This window comes from Seriola aureovittata, chromosome 9, assembly GCF_021018895.1.
Source record: "Seriola aureovittata isolate HTS-2021-v1 ecotype China chromosome 9, ASM2101889v1, whole genome shotgun sequence".
Classification (NCBI taxonomy): domain Eukaryota; kingdom Metazoa; phylum Chordata; class Actinopteri; order Carangiformes; family Carangidae; genus Seriola; species Seriola aureovittata.
Window position 1 is genome coordinate 21973217 of NC_079372.1, and position 15792 is coordinate 21989008.

Sequence of the window (15792 nt, forward strand, 5' to 3'; positions counted from 1 at the left end):
GTAGTTTTAAGAACCAAAAATTATCTCAATGTAGTTTTACATCTCCCCTTTCAGGCTTCTCTCTGGAGCTCTAGCATCTACAGTTCAGTGAGCTTATCAGAGGAGGAAAAATATAAAAAAATATAGCAGATTTCAGGTAAACACTCAGAGAAACCAAATCCTGCAAGGTTGGATGGTGGGTCTGGGTTTGGAGCGTGGCTAAATATGGTGACTGCTTTGATGTGACATCACAAAGTTACAGAAGTCCTGACGGCTCATTATAAGGCTCAGTTTCTGAATACAGGCTGTGTGCGTTTCTCTGTTGACTGAGCGCTTTGATACTTTCCCAGTATTAATGTAGAACCTAGACCTGCTTTATAATTAAAAAAGACATGGAAATCTCACTTAATACAATATGGGACCTGTAATAGAATCAAGTGGGTTCATTTCACTTCTCTGGCATGTACTATATGTACTCAGATGAACATTCATAGATTGTTAGATTGATGGTTATTAATTTTGTACATTTACATTATTATATTGTGCTTTTACATTAATGGGAGAATGCTCATTTCATGTATGTGCTGTGCAGGAAATATTACAAATATGTTATTAGGTCTGAAAATTTCCATTGTGACTTTGACAAAACATCATGTACAGCTACGAGTGGCTGTTGATATTGATATTTCCTGGTGTACAGGTGGGAATATTTGGCCTGGTGGAGGCGGTAGAGGATAGGTCTGACGCCTCATTTCTCCCTGCTTCTTCACAGATTTTATGCTGCTGAAATCTGTATCGCTCTGAACTTCCTACATGAAAAGGGCATCATATATCGCGATCTGAAGCTGGACAACGTTCTCTTGGACCACGAGGGACACATCAAGCTCACAGACTACGGCATGTGCAAGGTAAGAGATGGATTGATTTTTCCAGTAGACTGTGGACTGCTGGCGTAGGGTTATCAATAATGCAGTACATCAGAATCGACTGGGAGTATTAACAGGGCCTCTGTGTTTTTTTTTTTTTTTTTCCACCATTCATGTTCTTGTACTCATCATATCTTCCACACTCTTCCATCTCTGCAACCGCTGTACTCTCCCTTGCACTTGTTTCCTTTTCTTCTTCTTCTACCCAGGAAGGGATCAGACCAGGTGACACCACCAGTACTTTCTGTGGAACTCCCAACTACATCGCACCTGAGATCCTCAGAGGAGAGGATTACGGTGAGCACGGGAGTCGTGCCGGGTGGGATCAGTTCATGTCTAAACACTGATGCCAACAACCATATCTTTGGTTTAAGGGTTCCCAATAGTCAAAAGATTCATGAAAAAACAAAGACTGGGCTTTGGTGGGCCAAGATGCAAAGCAGCACACATTCACGCAGACAATTTCCAACAATGACCAGCCTGAGATTGTGATTTATTCTGGTGTGATGGGAGAAGTTTGGAAAGCAGTCCTGCCAAATGTCTTTTCATGCCACACACTCATCTGAATAAATATCTGAATGTCTTATCGTTCCCACCCTCTCAGGCTTCAGTGTGGACTGGTGGGCTCTGGGTGTGCTGATGTTTGAGATGATGGCTGGGAGGTCTCCATTTGACATCATCACTGACAATCCTGACATGAACACAGAGGAGTACCTCTTTCAAGGTGAGAGAGAGGAATTTAATTCTTTTTCTTTTTAGTGAACAATTTTGCATGTGGTTTACCAACAAGTAGCTGTCTGGATTGTTCCGTATCATAAAAGCAACAGTACCAAAACCGTAATTTTCAAAAAGCTATCAGGGGTTTTAAACAAGTGACCACATTGAAAAGGTTTTTTCTTTGGCGTAGAAGGAATGTGCTTTTTTTAAATTTTGTAAGCATCTGCCCAGTGGAAATTGAAAATTTCAATTACCCGCGAGTGTCCTCCACAGGAAAGGTCAACTTGGCTAGCAAAATGTTTTTCAAAAGGTTGAATCATATAGAGACCACAGATTTAAAAGACCACTCTGTAAGCGTACAAAGGAACTATTTTCAAAGGAAATGTTGACCTGATGACGTTAGATGAACTATTAGAGGGTCACCACATCATAGTCATCCTCAGGGCACCTTAAGTACCAAATCCCATAGCAAACCTGGCTCTGAACCAGTATTGGGCTGACAAATAGACTGATCGACCAACATGCAGGCATTGCTAACCTTAGGCCATTCTGCTGGCAAGGCAAACAAGATGTTACATCCACACAAGCAGCTTTGTTACTTTGTATTCAGGGCTAAACACTAACATCAGAAAAGTTCTCATGCTGATGTTTAGCAGGTACAGTATAATGTTTACCATGTTCACCATCTTAGTCAGCATGCTAACATTTGCTAGTTAGCTCTAAAGACAAAGTGGAGCTATTTGATTACACGCTTCATCCAAAAGGGACATGAATGTTCATCAGATTTCATGGCAACACATCAAATAGTTGTTGAGACATTTAACCCTTAACTAAAGAAAAAAAACACTAACCTGCTGGTGGCGCTAGTGTCTCATGAGTCATTAGAGTTCATCCTCTGGGGGGAAATCCATCCAATGTCTGTCAAGATATTTCACTTTGAACAACAGTGGTGGAATGACCAACTGAATGTCATGGCCACAACACTTATGTGAATGCTTTCTACAAAATGTAAAGACAAGAAACAGTAAATACTTTAATCATTCTAAATGTTGAAAGTTGTCAGTGACTGTAGTTCTGACAGGTATTAACTAAAAGCAAATTTTCACTTTAAAAAGAGCTTTTTATTGAGAAAATTCCTGCCGACAGTTTTTTTTTAATCCTCTCTTCATGTTGTCCCACATCTGTCCCTGTTCCTTCAGCAGGAATGTACCCAGCTCCTAACTCCATTCTCTATGGTTAAAGGGATTGGGAGTATAGAGGAGTAGTGGGAAATCAAATATGAATATTGAGAGCACATGTTTGGTGCCATTTAAACAAACACATGTTAATTTAACCCTTTGTGACGCATAACTGATATTCTGAGAGTAGGTAAAATAGACTCCATGTAATGGAATAACAATCAGCTCCAGGCTGTAAAGGATTTATGTCTGTGTAAATCCAGGCTTAGATGGGCACAGCATGCTTCATTAAAATGGAAGAATCTCAGAAAGCAGGGCTAATTTTATTTCTCTCAAATGTTAATTTGTTTTAGTTAGCAGTTTACTTGTTCATACATGACATTGTCATATATCACATTAGTGAGTATAAAGCCTGGTAAGGGAATTAACAGCTGGAAAACATACATTTCCTGTTGATAAAAATGTTTTTCCTGTGTTATTTTCTTTTTTTCTTTTTGTAAATTCACAAATCTCCACCTTATTTCCTCATTGGAAATCCAGTTTAGTGATTTGTGTGGTGCAAATTCATTTGACAGATCACATAGTCAGAGGAAATTCTACTAATTAAACTCTTCAAAGCCCATTAGATGAGTGAAAATATGCACAGTGACCTGGCTAAAAACCACTCTGGTTTTAATGTCTTAAAGCATGACCAGACTGTGACAGCTGGCTGTATCCACATGGAACTTGACTAAAAATTGACATTATGCTGTTACAGTTTGTTTTGTGTGAGAAATGGGTTAATATTTGAGAACTCATGTAATGATGCACTGCTGCTTACACATGCTGTAATGGCTGCTCCCCCACCCCTCATGAACTGTGGAAAATCTGGCAGTACATCACAGCCTCTCTTACAGATGAGATTTAGGATGCATGAGAGGAACAGTTCAGCATTTCTACATTAGTTGGCAGCTAACAGCATTTTCATTTGAACCGATACGTCGCCAAATAACCACACTGAGGCAGCTGATAACACAGGTCTCCGTCCTCCATCAGTCAAACTGCAAAGTAACTGTTAGGATTAGAGTATCAGGAAATATCACCCAGAACTTACTGTTTTATGAGCACATTTCCTGTTGCTGGAACTTTTTATGTGATGATTTTAATAGTATAAGGAGATGGATGTAGACATCTAAAGCCAGCGGTTACTGGTACTTGGAAAGCCTCACATAGCAAAATGAACTGAGGGAGAATGACCTCAGTCTGGACTCATGCTTACATATGGGTATTTTTTTAATGTGCTGCTACATTTTTTGTGAAGCACAGACTGGCCTGTGTCTCTTAAATAATCAGTTTCTGTCATTGTTACTTTCCCCAGCCAAAAAGCCAGTTTTACTGCATGTTCTAATATCTTCTTAATGCAAAGATAATACATTTGTGAGGAGGGGGGACCACTGTGCCATGGAGTTGGGGGGTTGGGTACGGATGGGGTGGTGTCCACAGATGGCTCTGTTTGACAGTTGTGTCTTCAGTAGAAAGTAAATGCAATCAAAACTGTCAAAGTTGTGTTTAGTAGAAACCATCCTGCTGAAAAAAAACGAAAACACGTATCGTCGACAATAAGACATGTATTATCTTGGCTTGACGCTTGATTGCATGTTCGCCACTTTCATATTTCCCAGCATTAATGTGCATCTCCGCTCCTTGGATTTGCTCCGACTGCTGTACTGGAGCGGCTGTGGCTCAGGAGGTAGATCAGGTTGTCCTCTAATTGTAAAGTCGTGGTTTGATTCTCGGCTCCTTGGGGCAAGATACTGAACCCTGATTTGCTAATGTATCATCGGTGTGTGAGTGTGTGTGATAGAAAAGCGTAGAAGATGCACTGTGGTGTGAGTGATCGAAAAGACTAGAAAAGCATTATATAAGTACAGTCCATTTGCTTCATCTAATTCTTCTGTCTGCTCCAGGTGTCAAATGATGAGCAAATTATAATTCTGCAAAATTTACATGTAAATAATTTTTATGGATCTGGGTGTTAGAAAGAAGGCAGCCAAGAAATGACACCCATGCACATTTACTTAATTCTGTAAGATGCTGAAGCAAACATGAATCAGGGTCATTTATGACATTAGTGTGGATGTGTCTTTTTGATTGTGTGTGACAACCTCACAACATCACTGTGACAACCTAAACCACATAAATGAGATGATTTCAACGTGGCTGTATCCAGTATCTGTCCTACTATTATACATATGTGTTTCCTCAATCCATATGGTAATCATACATAGCTCACCCCCTCACCCACTCCCCCTTCCCTCACACCCACACAGTCCTCCATGACAGACATTCCTCCATACTACAGAAGCCTCGTGTGACGCATAACGTCTCTGCTGTGACTGTCAGGAGCATCGCGTGGCTCCGTGGCTAGCATCTGCCACTAGCACCATCCTCCTGGCGGTCTCACCGGTAGAGCACCAGGTTTCTGGATGAGTGCCTGCCAACGGAAACCAACCCTGTCGCTATAGGAGCCACCCAGCCATATGCCATCTTGCTAGACCCTGTGCTAAGCCCTGCTTTGGGTATCAGGGCTCCACATGCCAGTCCCAAGGCTTTAGACAGACAGAGAGAGAGAGAGAGAGAGACTGGCAAACATAAGATTCAGAGGCGAAACCAGCCACAAGGTTTTAATAACTGAAATATAATGGAAGCAACTGATTTAAACTGTCACTTTATCAACTGTTTGAATCTACTAGCTTTGTCCAGATCTTTCAACACATCTCAAAGTCTTGGGTCAGGTTGGTAACAACAGCCACACCAATGGATCGATTAGACCTGGTTAGAATAACATCAGACTGCCTTCTCGTCTCACCAGTTTGTACCAACAGCCAATAGTAATTCAGCTGCGATGACGTAGAGCACTAGAGAGGAGCTTGTTGAGCATCACCACGTTTCTGTTTTGGGTGTAATTTCACCTGATCGGATGTGTTTTTAATGAGATTAAAGGGACCGAGCGGGTTTAGGTCTCAGAGGTGGGATGGATTAAAGTAAAAAGAAGAATTATGTTGAATTACAATTAAGGCTGTTTATTACATTTATATAGTATCCACGGGCAGGTTAACCATAACTGTACGTTCAGACCAAAAGTGGCGAGAACGTCAAAATCATTCATTTTCTATGTGAGCCAGTGTCTCTTGCCGGCGAGCAGTCTTGTTCTGCAGCAACCAATAACAGTTTAGAAGTGCTCCGCTCTAGACAACAGGAGGGAGGAAATGGCTTGCTAACCAGCACCACAGTGTTGACCACTTCGGTAGCGTTAACGTTGCTAATTTCAAAGATTTCTTGCAGTTCTTTGCAGTTAGCTTATACCCTACTTGTGGTCAGATGGCGCAAAGATACCAGCTGACATGTCTGTCTGCTTTAAATACAGTTTGAAGGACCAAGGATCCCAAACAAACTTGCTAGCTGTCTTTTTTTAGCGCCCACCAACTTCGCTTTCCGGTGTGAACGTACAGTTGGCTTCATCCACATTTAAAATCGTAACATAATCTGTGAACTGGTGTAGCTACATGAGTCGATTACATGGCTGAAGTCAAACTACACTGCAAAACAGCCAATTCAAATAATAATGTTTTAATTTACATATGAATAGATTTAATCCTGAAAACAACACTTATAGACCACTTACTAGTAGGCTTTGTGGTCACTCGCAGACAGTTTGAGAGATACTAAATTTAAAACATGATATTTTACCAAATTTACTCGCAGACCACCAGGGGTCGCTCTTTGAGAAGAAGAGAGAGAAGAGATGGCACTAGGTCAGCTTGTCCCTGTCCCCTGTTTCTAAAGCAGTTCTCCTCAAATAAAATGTGAACTAATAGCTTGAATGAAGCTTGTTGTACAGTTCTTAGTTTTATGTGTTTTTATAATTAATGAACTGGATCTAAATCGTATATTTGACATTTCTGGGTTTGTTCTGGCGTTTTTTGGCGCAACAGCCACTTGTCTTACCCTGAAACGTTTGATGGAAAATAACCACATAGATGTAAGAACACACAGTGGTCACATGACCATGAACTGAGATTGAAAAAGAGAAACCCTGGTCACCTCAATGTGAAGCACTAATGTGTGAAGCAGCGCTGCATCCTTGGATTTAGGTTTTGAGGGAAAAATGAGTTTTCAGAGTGTTTTTGTTCTCCTTCGTGTGACATCGTTGAGCTGTGGGAGTCTCAAGGTTGTGTGTAGACCATCAAAAGTGAGTGAAAGAACAGAACAGTGTCCTCTGCATCTTCTCCCTCCCTTTGACTCCCACACAGCAGACACGGGCACCCACAGGCAGGTTGGACCGTGAATCATCCTCCTCCCTACTCACGATTGTCCTTTTCATTCTTTCTCTCTCTCTCCCCCTCTCTCTCTTTATCTTTTTTGTTGCTTTTCTTCCTTCTCTTTTTGCCAACAGTTATTCTTGAGAAGCCCATTCGCATCCCAAGGTCTCTGTCGGTGAAAGCTGCCAGCGTGCTCAAGGGCTTTCTAAACAAGGTGAGAGCCGTCCACTCCCAATCAGCCTCTCTCTCTCTCTCTCTCTCTCTCTCTCTCGCTCTCTCTCTCTCTCTGTCTGTTTGCACTGTTGCTCAGTCAAATCATCACGTGTGGGATCATTGCCAAGCCAGGGAAGGCCTCTTTATTTGGCTCAGACTGCCAGAGTCTGTTTATTCCTGTGTTGCAATAGTAAAACTAGTATACAGAGAGAAATACAGAATAAACTGTAGAAACAATCTGTGGCAGGATTTGCATGTTTCAGCCACACAGTCTGTGCTGCAGCCTCGGGGGCCGAAACTCGCTGTTGGTCACTTAATGAAATAGGTTTGAGTTTATGATGAGATGAGTTTAAAAACAGAAGTACGGACATGACGATATCGAACCCTAATCGCTGAGATGAGAAAAATTTCAGGACTTTCAGGAATAATTCAACATTTTGGGAAATACTCTTATTTGCCTCCTTTCAAAGAGTGAGATAAAAAGATCACTATGAACCTCCCGTCCGTGTTGTCGGTAAATAGCTAGAGCCACAACGCAATTAGCCAAGCTTAGCATAGCACTGAGCATAAAAACAAGGAGGTTATCCATCTGCCAGTGCCTATGTGCAACGTCTCCACTGGTTTTCTGTGAAACATTACTGTTACTCCCAGAAGTCACTGTGCCAAAGTAGAAAATTATTTCCAGCATGTAACTGAATTGGTGAGAGGTAGACGTTGTTGTAAGTTTCCCCCCTGCTTCCAGTCTTTATGCTATACTGGGCAAACTACACATCCTGTGTGTACATATCAATTTAGGCATCTCACTCCCAGAAAGAAAACAAATAAGCATATTTAACAAAATGCTGAAACAGATTATCTCTAGACAGTATTCTCTGTGATGGATGAAATTATCAGTCTGGTGATATTCTGTGTTTTTCTTATAGTCAACATATCCCATGAAAAGATCAAGACCAACAATGAACTGATCAAACTGTAAAACACTTTGGATAAAAGCACCATGTAAATGCAGGCCATTTACCATCTTATTCCTCTGAAGCTCCACTGTTGTCTCCAAAAACACATCAGTGAGTCACACTGTTATCACTGGGTGACATGTTCCTCCTTTACCATGAACACACACACACTGTAGTTTATCCTGACTCAAACTCACACACACTTTCCTGCTGCTGCAAATATTCACTAGAGCACCAACTCTGGATTAATCCGCCATTGAAAATAGTCCCCAACGAATGCACTGTTTCCTGTTTGAGTAATGTTGGTTAACAGCTGCAGTGTCCAGCTGTTTCAGGAAATTACTGAGGCTTTTTGTTTTTTTTGTTTTTTTTAAATGAAACTATATATTTGTATTTGTGAGGTGTTTTCCCTCTTCAGCAGGAACCAGTGGGATTGGGGCGGAGAGCCTGAGACAGGGTGGAAAACAACAATTAAAAACTCTGAATATCTACATTTCAGCACATATGACTTTTAGGAAATTAACTATAACTTGTTGAAACACTGGTGCAACCCTTTAAGAAATGCTATGATCCTTTTTAAATATATGTGTTTATAATCAACATGAACACATTTTTTCTGTGTGTTCATTCACAGAACAGTGTGTGTTCATGTATTTCAGCCAGTTTCATGTTTTTGCTACAGGTTTCGATGTGTGTGACATGTTAGTGTAGCTTTGATGCAGGCGGGTATTTCTTTTTTTATTCAGATAGCCCTGTGGCTTTTCACATGCACTTAGCTTCTGTAAGTCATCACCATAATTGTTGTGATTAAAAAAGCAGAGTGCAAGTGAAGCAGTTAGAGGGGGTAACACATGCAGCGCAGGAAGAAACATGTGGAGCCAACATTATCACTAATTGTCCACATGTATTGATCTTTTTTAATTGTACATGTGAATAGGGCAGTTGCTTCATTCTCTGAGGAGCTGTGTAACATCTGAAATATAATAAGCTTTTATTACTGCCCATATGAAGTAGAATCAACCTGCACTGTCTACACCTACATGCCAAATTACAAGAATAATTTCACGTTGTTAAAATGTTGTTGAAATGCAGTTGCTTCTGTTAATGTTCCTGACCAGCTGTTTTGGTTCCAACAGGATCCCAAGGAGCGGCTGGGCTGCCAGGTCCAGACAGGCTTCACAGATATCAAGTCACATACATTTTTCCGCAGTATAGACTGGGACCAGGTAAGAGCTGACTGAGGACAGGAAAAAACATCCTGCTATCGTTCATTCACTTGTGTGTTTCTTCCATAATCTTTCAAAATGTCCAAAAACTTTTATATGTAGAAGTATATTGATGACACAGACATAGTAGATGGTCTGATATGACAACAACCGTTTGCTAAAAAATATGATCCTTAAACAAAAACACATCATCCCAACACTCAGCCAGTGTTAAGTTTGTCGACAAAAACTATGAGAAAAATGTTTTTCTCAATGACAAAAACAAGATGAAAACTAAATCAGAAATAACCTTAATTAAAACAACAAAGGAATTCCTTTCAGTTTTAGTCAGTAAATTAAAAATGCAAAATCTCATTCAATGACCTCCGTCGTCTGTGAACTGATACGCTCCTGAATGTTAAAACAGGATCCCCCGTTCCCCCGTCTCTGTCAGAATGAATCACCTACATTTTACGCTCCCCGAGCGCTTTATTAGAAACAGCTGTACACCTGCTTATTCATGCCATTATCCAATCATGTGGCAGCAGTTCAATACATAAACACCTGAAGATCCAGGTCAGGAGCTTCGGTTCATGTTCACATCAAACATCAGCATGAGGAAAGTGTGATTTCAGTGACTTTGACCGTAGCATGATTGTTGGTGTCAGACAGGCTGGTTTAGTATTTTGGGGGATTTTCACACCCCTCGAGTTTTTACTCTGAAAGGAGCTGAAAATAAAAACCAACCAGTGAGCTGCAGCTCAGTGGAAGAAACACCTTGTTGATGAGAGAGGTCAGAGGAGAATGGACTGACTGGCTGGAGCTGACAGAAAGGCTACCATAACCACTCTTTACAACTGTGGTGAGCAAAGTCCCACTTTGAGGTGGATGAGCTACAGCAGCAGAAGACCACGTCAGCTTCCACTCCTGGCAGCCAAGAATAGAAATCTGAGGCTGCAGCGGACACAGACTCACCAACACTGGACGGTTGAAGACCGGAAAAACATACTCTGGTCTGATGAATCAGGATTTCTGCTGAGGCAGCAGATGGTAGAGCATGAATCCATGAACCCAGCCTGCCTTATGTCATCTGTCCAGGTTGGTGGCGGTGTAATGGTGTGGGGAATGTTTTCTTAACACACTTTGGGCCCTTAATACCAATGAGTGACGGTTTGAAAACCACAGTCTGTCTGAGTATTGTTGAGGACCATATGCATCCCTCTTTGGCCACAGTTTACCATTTGCTAATGGCTATTTCCAGCAGGATAATGCTCCAAACGTCATCTCAAACTTGAACTTCAGTGGCTTCCCCAGTCTCCAGATCTGAATCAAGTAGAACATATTTGTTCATTCAGATCGTGGATTGCGATTCTTCTTTTTGCCAGTTCACCCATCACTAGCTTGAATTATCTTCTGTGTAAAAAGAACCAGAGGGAAAGGCACTACCGACTCATGAACCGATTAACTGGAATAAACCAAACATAGGTTTGAAAATACCTCAAAAAGAGACAAGATGAAAAAATGCGGTTGCCACTTCCAGAGTATTAGAGGATTAAAGCATCGACGGTTGAAGGGACAGCTATGGCGTGATATGACATCCCTATTGTCTCATGACTCATTTCATACGGATAAACTACGAGGTGGAAGGTGATCCGCCATATGTTCCACTTACACTTCCAGAATACAGTTCGTCATCGGTGAGATCCGGGTGAGCGTTGCTTCATGACAGACAGCGGCTGACAGGCGATCTGGGGTTTGACTCTTACAACTTGTCAGTTCATTTAGAACTAATGTAACAACAACAGACACAGAATAAACACGGCACGCCCACATCTGATGCCAATCAGCTCGGAGAACACTGCACAGCTGTCATTCTATATTGTGAACTGCCTTTGTCAGGCTTGATCGTATGTGTCTGCTGTAAACTTCAAGAGCCTCAGCAACACACACAGCACACCCTCCTATTTACGATTTGAGCAGGCACATGAGCGAGGTGGAGCCCTTTGTGTGTGCGTTTGTCTATTCGATAAAAAATGGATGATATAGTTATAGACATTGTGCGTAGACTACTGCTGCATGCAGTGAAGTACCCCCCCCCCTTCTGTGGAGCTGCAAGGCAAATTAAAGTGAATTTCTAATCACACACACACATTTTCACATCAACTGAAGCATTGCAAGTCAATGTGTGTGTGTGTGTGTGTGTGTGTGTGTGTGTGTGTGTGTATGTATGTGTGTGTGTGTGTGTGTGTTGAGGTTGACGCACAAAATTATTTGAAACCGACATGAAAGAAGCCGTACAATATTAAGGGTCTTTACGGCACCAAACTACACTCAGTTGGCAGTTCATTAGGAACACCTAGCTAAGACGAGTGTAGTCTCATCCAACAGTCCTATAAGTAACTTCTCTTTCAGCTGTTTCAGAGAGGTGTTGATTCAACGTAATGGTCATTTTGAAGGTTTTAATGTTGTGGCTGATCAATGTACAGTATATAGTTTTGAAAAGTTCATTCTGACCCGTCGTACTGTGATTTAATTCTTTTAATACTTACTTTTTAGTTTAAATTATTTTCCTGGCTTTTAAGAAGAAAAATTCACCTATAAGCCACAACAGTAAAAATCCCACTGGCTTTTTGTGGAGGGAACCAGGGTGACACAACTTCCTGGTTGGCCTACAAAAATATCATCCCTGTATTATCATTTAAATGTAAAGTAATTATTATATTAACTGTTGGAGTTGGTTTTTTTTCAGATAATATAATCAAATTCTGGTTGCGTCTATTCCTCTGGCATTGTTTATTGTATTGGCAAATATTAATATTAGAAATATAATTTACAGCTGTGATGCTAATTTATGTATTTTAATCCATAAAAAATTGAATTCAAATAGAGCTCTTTTTTTCTGAATTCTAATTAAAATTTTCCCAATATGAAAATTGCTTCGTTGTTGAAACTGCACCATTAATATGTAACTTCATCAGACATTAGTGCAAATGCTAATTTAAGATTAATTAAGGCCATTTTTATGTCCTCATTGTTACCATGTCCCTCATGGGACAATTAGGTGAGATAGCAGGTAGTATAGTGGTATAAAAGAGGAGGAAAACAATTGTCAGAGTGTGTTAATGAGTGCTGCCACTGCGCCTGTGAAGTACACACCAAAGGCAAACTGGGGAAAGATATCAAAGCAAAGAGAAATCCTGAGCCCAGCGACAAAGCTCCCATGTTGCGCAGAGGGAAAACAAGTTGACAAAGCTGTGAGAGGTGGAGAAGCGACGCTCTCTGCCCTCAAACTAGAAACCTGTCTCCAGACCTGACAGGCCTGGCATGCCGCTACTGTTGTTACCACGTATTAATATTCATCAGACAGTTCCTGAGGGAGCGTCGAGTTTTCTCTCTGAAGAGATGACACATTTGAATATCATTTACCTGCTGTCCTCTTTTATTCTCTCTCCAAATGCACAGTTCTTTACTGCCAGAGAACTGTCAGGTTGATGAACATGGAGAAGAAGTCGATCATTTGGAAACGAGTAGTACTGATTTCACTATTATTAATTATTTTTCACTGAAGCTCACCTATATATCCATGTTGTGGATCATGTTGTTGAACAGCAGAAAGTTTCTCCTCCACAGCACAGTTGTCTGTATTCGTGTCTTGTGACTGATTTGAGCTTCATATTTGAAGTGTGCAGGCTGACCTCTTATGTTTACTGGATGTGGCCGTGTCATGTTCCAGCTGTGTCCTGGTTGTGCCGACGTCCACCAGATGTGTGGCCGCAGCATCTCACTCGGGTTCTTTTCAATTCAAAGGTGCTTTATTGACAGTTTCAGAAAAACAATATTACCAAAGCATCAAAATACAATTTCCAAAAGTACAAAATACAAAATGCAGCAAACACCAAGATCGATATAAATGTGTATATTAATTACATATTTACAGTCTATTATTTGTGTGTGTGTCCCTCAAGTCATTGAAATTTGGGATTACAGACCTGAATTGGTTCAAGTGAATGTTCCTTATTTCTTTGAATATGTTACGTTTTAGGAGGAAGTGTATCTCTGTGTCAACTTCACCTGTCGAACAGTGACCACATGTTCTGTTTTCTTTGGTTTGCCATGATTTTTATCTTTTCTCTGCCGCTATCGCCCGTCAGGTTTATTTTTGCTTGTGAAGTTTGCATCTCTCCAGAGTGAGAGAAGAGAGAACTCACTTCTGCACGTATGGAAAAGCCAGTACTTGTTTCACCATGGAACACACTGCCCTACGCAGCCAGTTTGTTCCCGGCCTAATACTGTTTCATGCTTTTGAACTTTTTCATGAATCTCGAGCACGTTATATAAACTTGTTTGCATATTGCTTGCCTTTTAATTTAATTGCTCTTATATAGTTTCTATTTTTAAGAATAAGTTTTTTACTTCCTCTATTTATGTGTGCTCATATTTGTCCTGTGCTGCTGGAGCCCCTGAATTTCTTTCAGTGCGAGCACACATTTTTCTGGTTGGTAATCTGTCTGAACTGCTGCTTGTTTACAACCTAGTCTGATTGTCTGGCTGCTCGTGTTTCTTGCTCCGTCTCACTTCGTTGTCACAGCGTCACCGTGTTTCCGTATCCCAGCAATCACAAAACCTGTTCACACAGCACCAGGTTTGATTCCAGCTGTCTGTTTGTCCACTGAAGCTCGCTGCGTACGTAAACATCAGCGTGTTTCTTTGAGAGGCATTCACTGTCCGACAGCAGAAGAAGCGGCAGGTGCAGTGCAGGTAGTTGGCCTCTCTGATGTTGATCTCCTTGTTCTTATGGAGATGTGCTTCTAATACCACAACGTGGAGACAAAGAGAAAGCACAGAATGTGTGATTAAGTGATATAGTGTGAGTGTGTATGTAAGTGTGTGATGTATGGCTCCACATCTGTTGACTGTGGTACGTCTCCAGTCACATTAACGCAGGCCTCAGATCAGGCTGACTGTCACAGCGTCCAATCCTGTCCTGAAAGCATTGATGCCACTGGAATGCACACACACGCACACACAAGCACACACACGCACACACACGCACACACGAACACACGCACACACACGCACACACACATACTCTGACAGGTGCTGTGATCTGAGAACCCATGGCTCTCCTGTATCGGCCTGGCGCCTCACTTACCTCTTTCATGTGCCCCTCTGGCCTCAGGGGCACTTCCTGTGTGTGTGTGTGTGTATGTGCGCGCGTGTGTGTAAAGGTGCGGGGCTCGTTTCTGGCCTTCAGTGCACTTCATTACCACCACACAGAGCTTCAGCCTGCCCAACAACACATCAGAGAGACTGGGGAAAGTAGGAGGAGAGAGGAGAGGGATGTGAAAAAGATAAAAGAATTGACAATGAGTAAGACAGAGACAAACGGAGAGGAGGAAGATGGAGACAGGATGTGAGGGGGTGAAACTGACAGAGGAGTGTAGGTAGGCACTGAAAAAGTTGAAAAAGAAATTAGCAAACAGAAAGAGAGAGAGAGAGAGAGTTTGGGGGAAGGTGGGCCAATTTGGTGATGAGGGAATGAGACGAAGAGATACAAAGGGAAAAAGTGAGTTGTTTGTGTTGTTTGTTTATTTGAAGCTGTTCTCACAAAGAGCTTTGAACCAATAACACTAATGAAGCAGAGGAACTGCCGCAAAAACCAGCAGGAGAACCAGGAGCTTTGTAGGACCTAAGCACACGCACACGGACGCACACACACGCACACACACGCACACACACGCACACACACGCACACACAATCAGGAAACAACTGGCTAACGTGGTGTGTGTAATAGATTTCTCAACAGTGTTCACACCTAAACAACAAAACAGGTTGTTTGTCAATGCGTTTCAAAATAAAGCACCTGAACATTTGATTCATATAAACATTTTCTCATTAATCTGCCACCCGCTATTTGTACGTTCTCTCCCCCTGAATCTGAATTCTTGTCAGGTGGGTGGTGGTAATGGTCGCTTGCCAACAATTTCAGCCATCACAGCGTTTGGTGGTCCTTCCCCCTGCTCTCTCTCTCTCTCTCTCTCTCTCTCTCTCTTTCTCAACCCAACCGGTCGAGGCAGATGGTCGCCCACTCTGAGTTCGGTTCTGCTCGAAGTTTTTGCCTCTTAAAAGGACATTTTTCTTTGCCACTGCTACCAAGTGTTTGCTGATGGTGGGAACTGTTGGGTTTCTGAATCAATATTATAAAGAGTACGGCCTAGATAAGCTCTATATGAAAAGTGCCTTGAGATAACTTATGTGGTGATTTGGAGCTATGTAAATAATTTTGACTTGAGTTGTTTACAATACAAGAGGGCGCAGC

General features: G+C 41.6%; 1 protein-coding gene across 1 annotated transcript in view; it reads left to right on the forward strand.

Moving 5' to 3' along the window:
• The window catches only part of prkcz (protein kinase C, zeta), a 105903-nt gene that overhangs the window by 75879 nt on the left and 14232 nt on the right, over positions 1-15792 (forward strand). The window contains exons 12-16 of the mRNA XM_056384340.1: positions 752-887; positions 1115-1202; positions 1510-1629; positions 7236-7315; positions 9404-9493. Of these exons, the coding sequence (XP_056240315.1) occupies positions 752-887; positions 1115-1202; positions 1510-1629; positions 7236-7315; positions 9404-9493 (514 nt within the window). The remainder of the gene's footprint in view (positions 1-751; positions 888-1114; positions 1203-1509; positions 1630-7235; positions 7316-9403; positions 9494-15792) is intronic.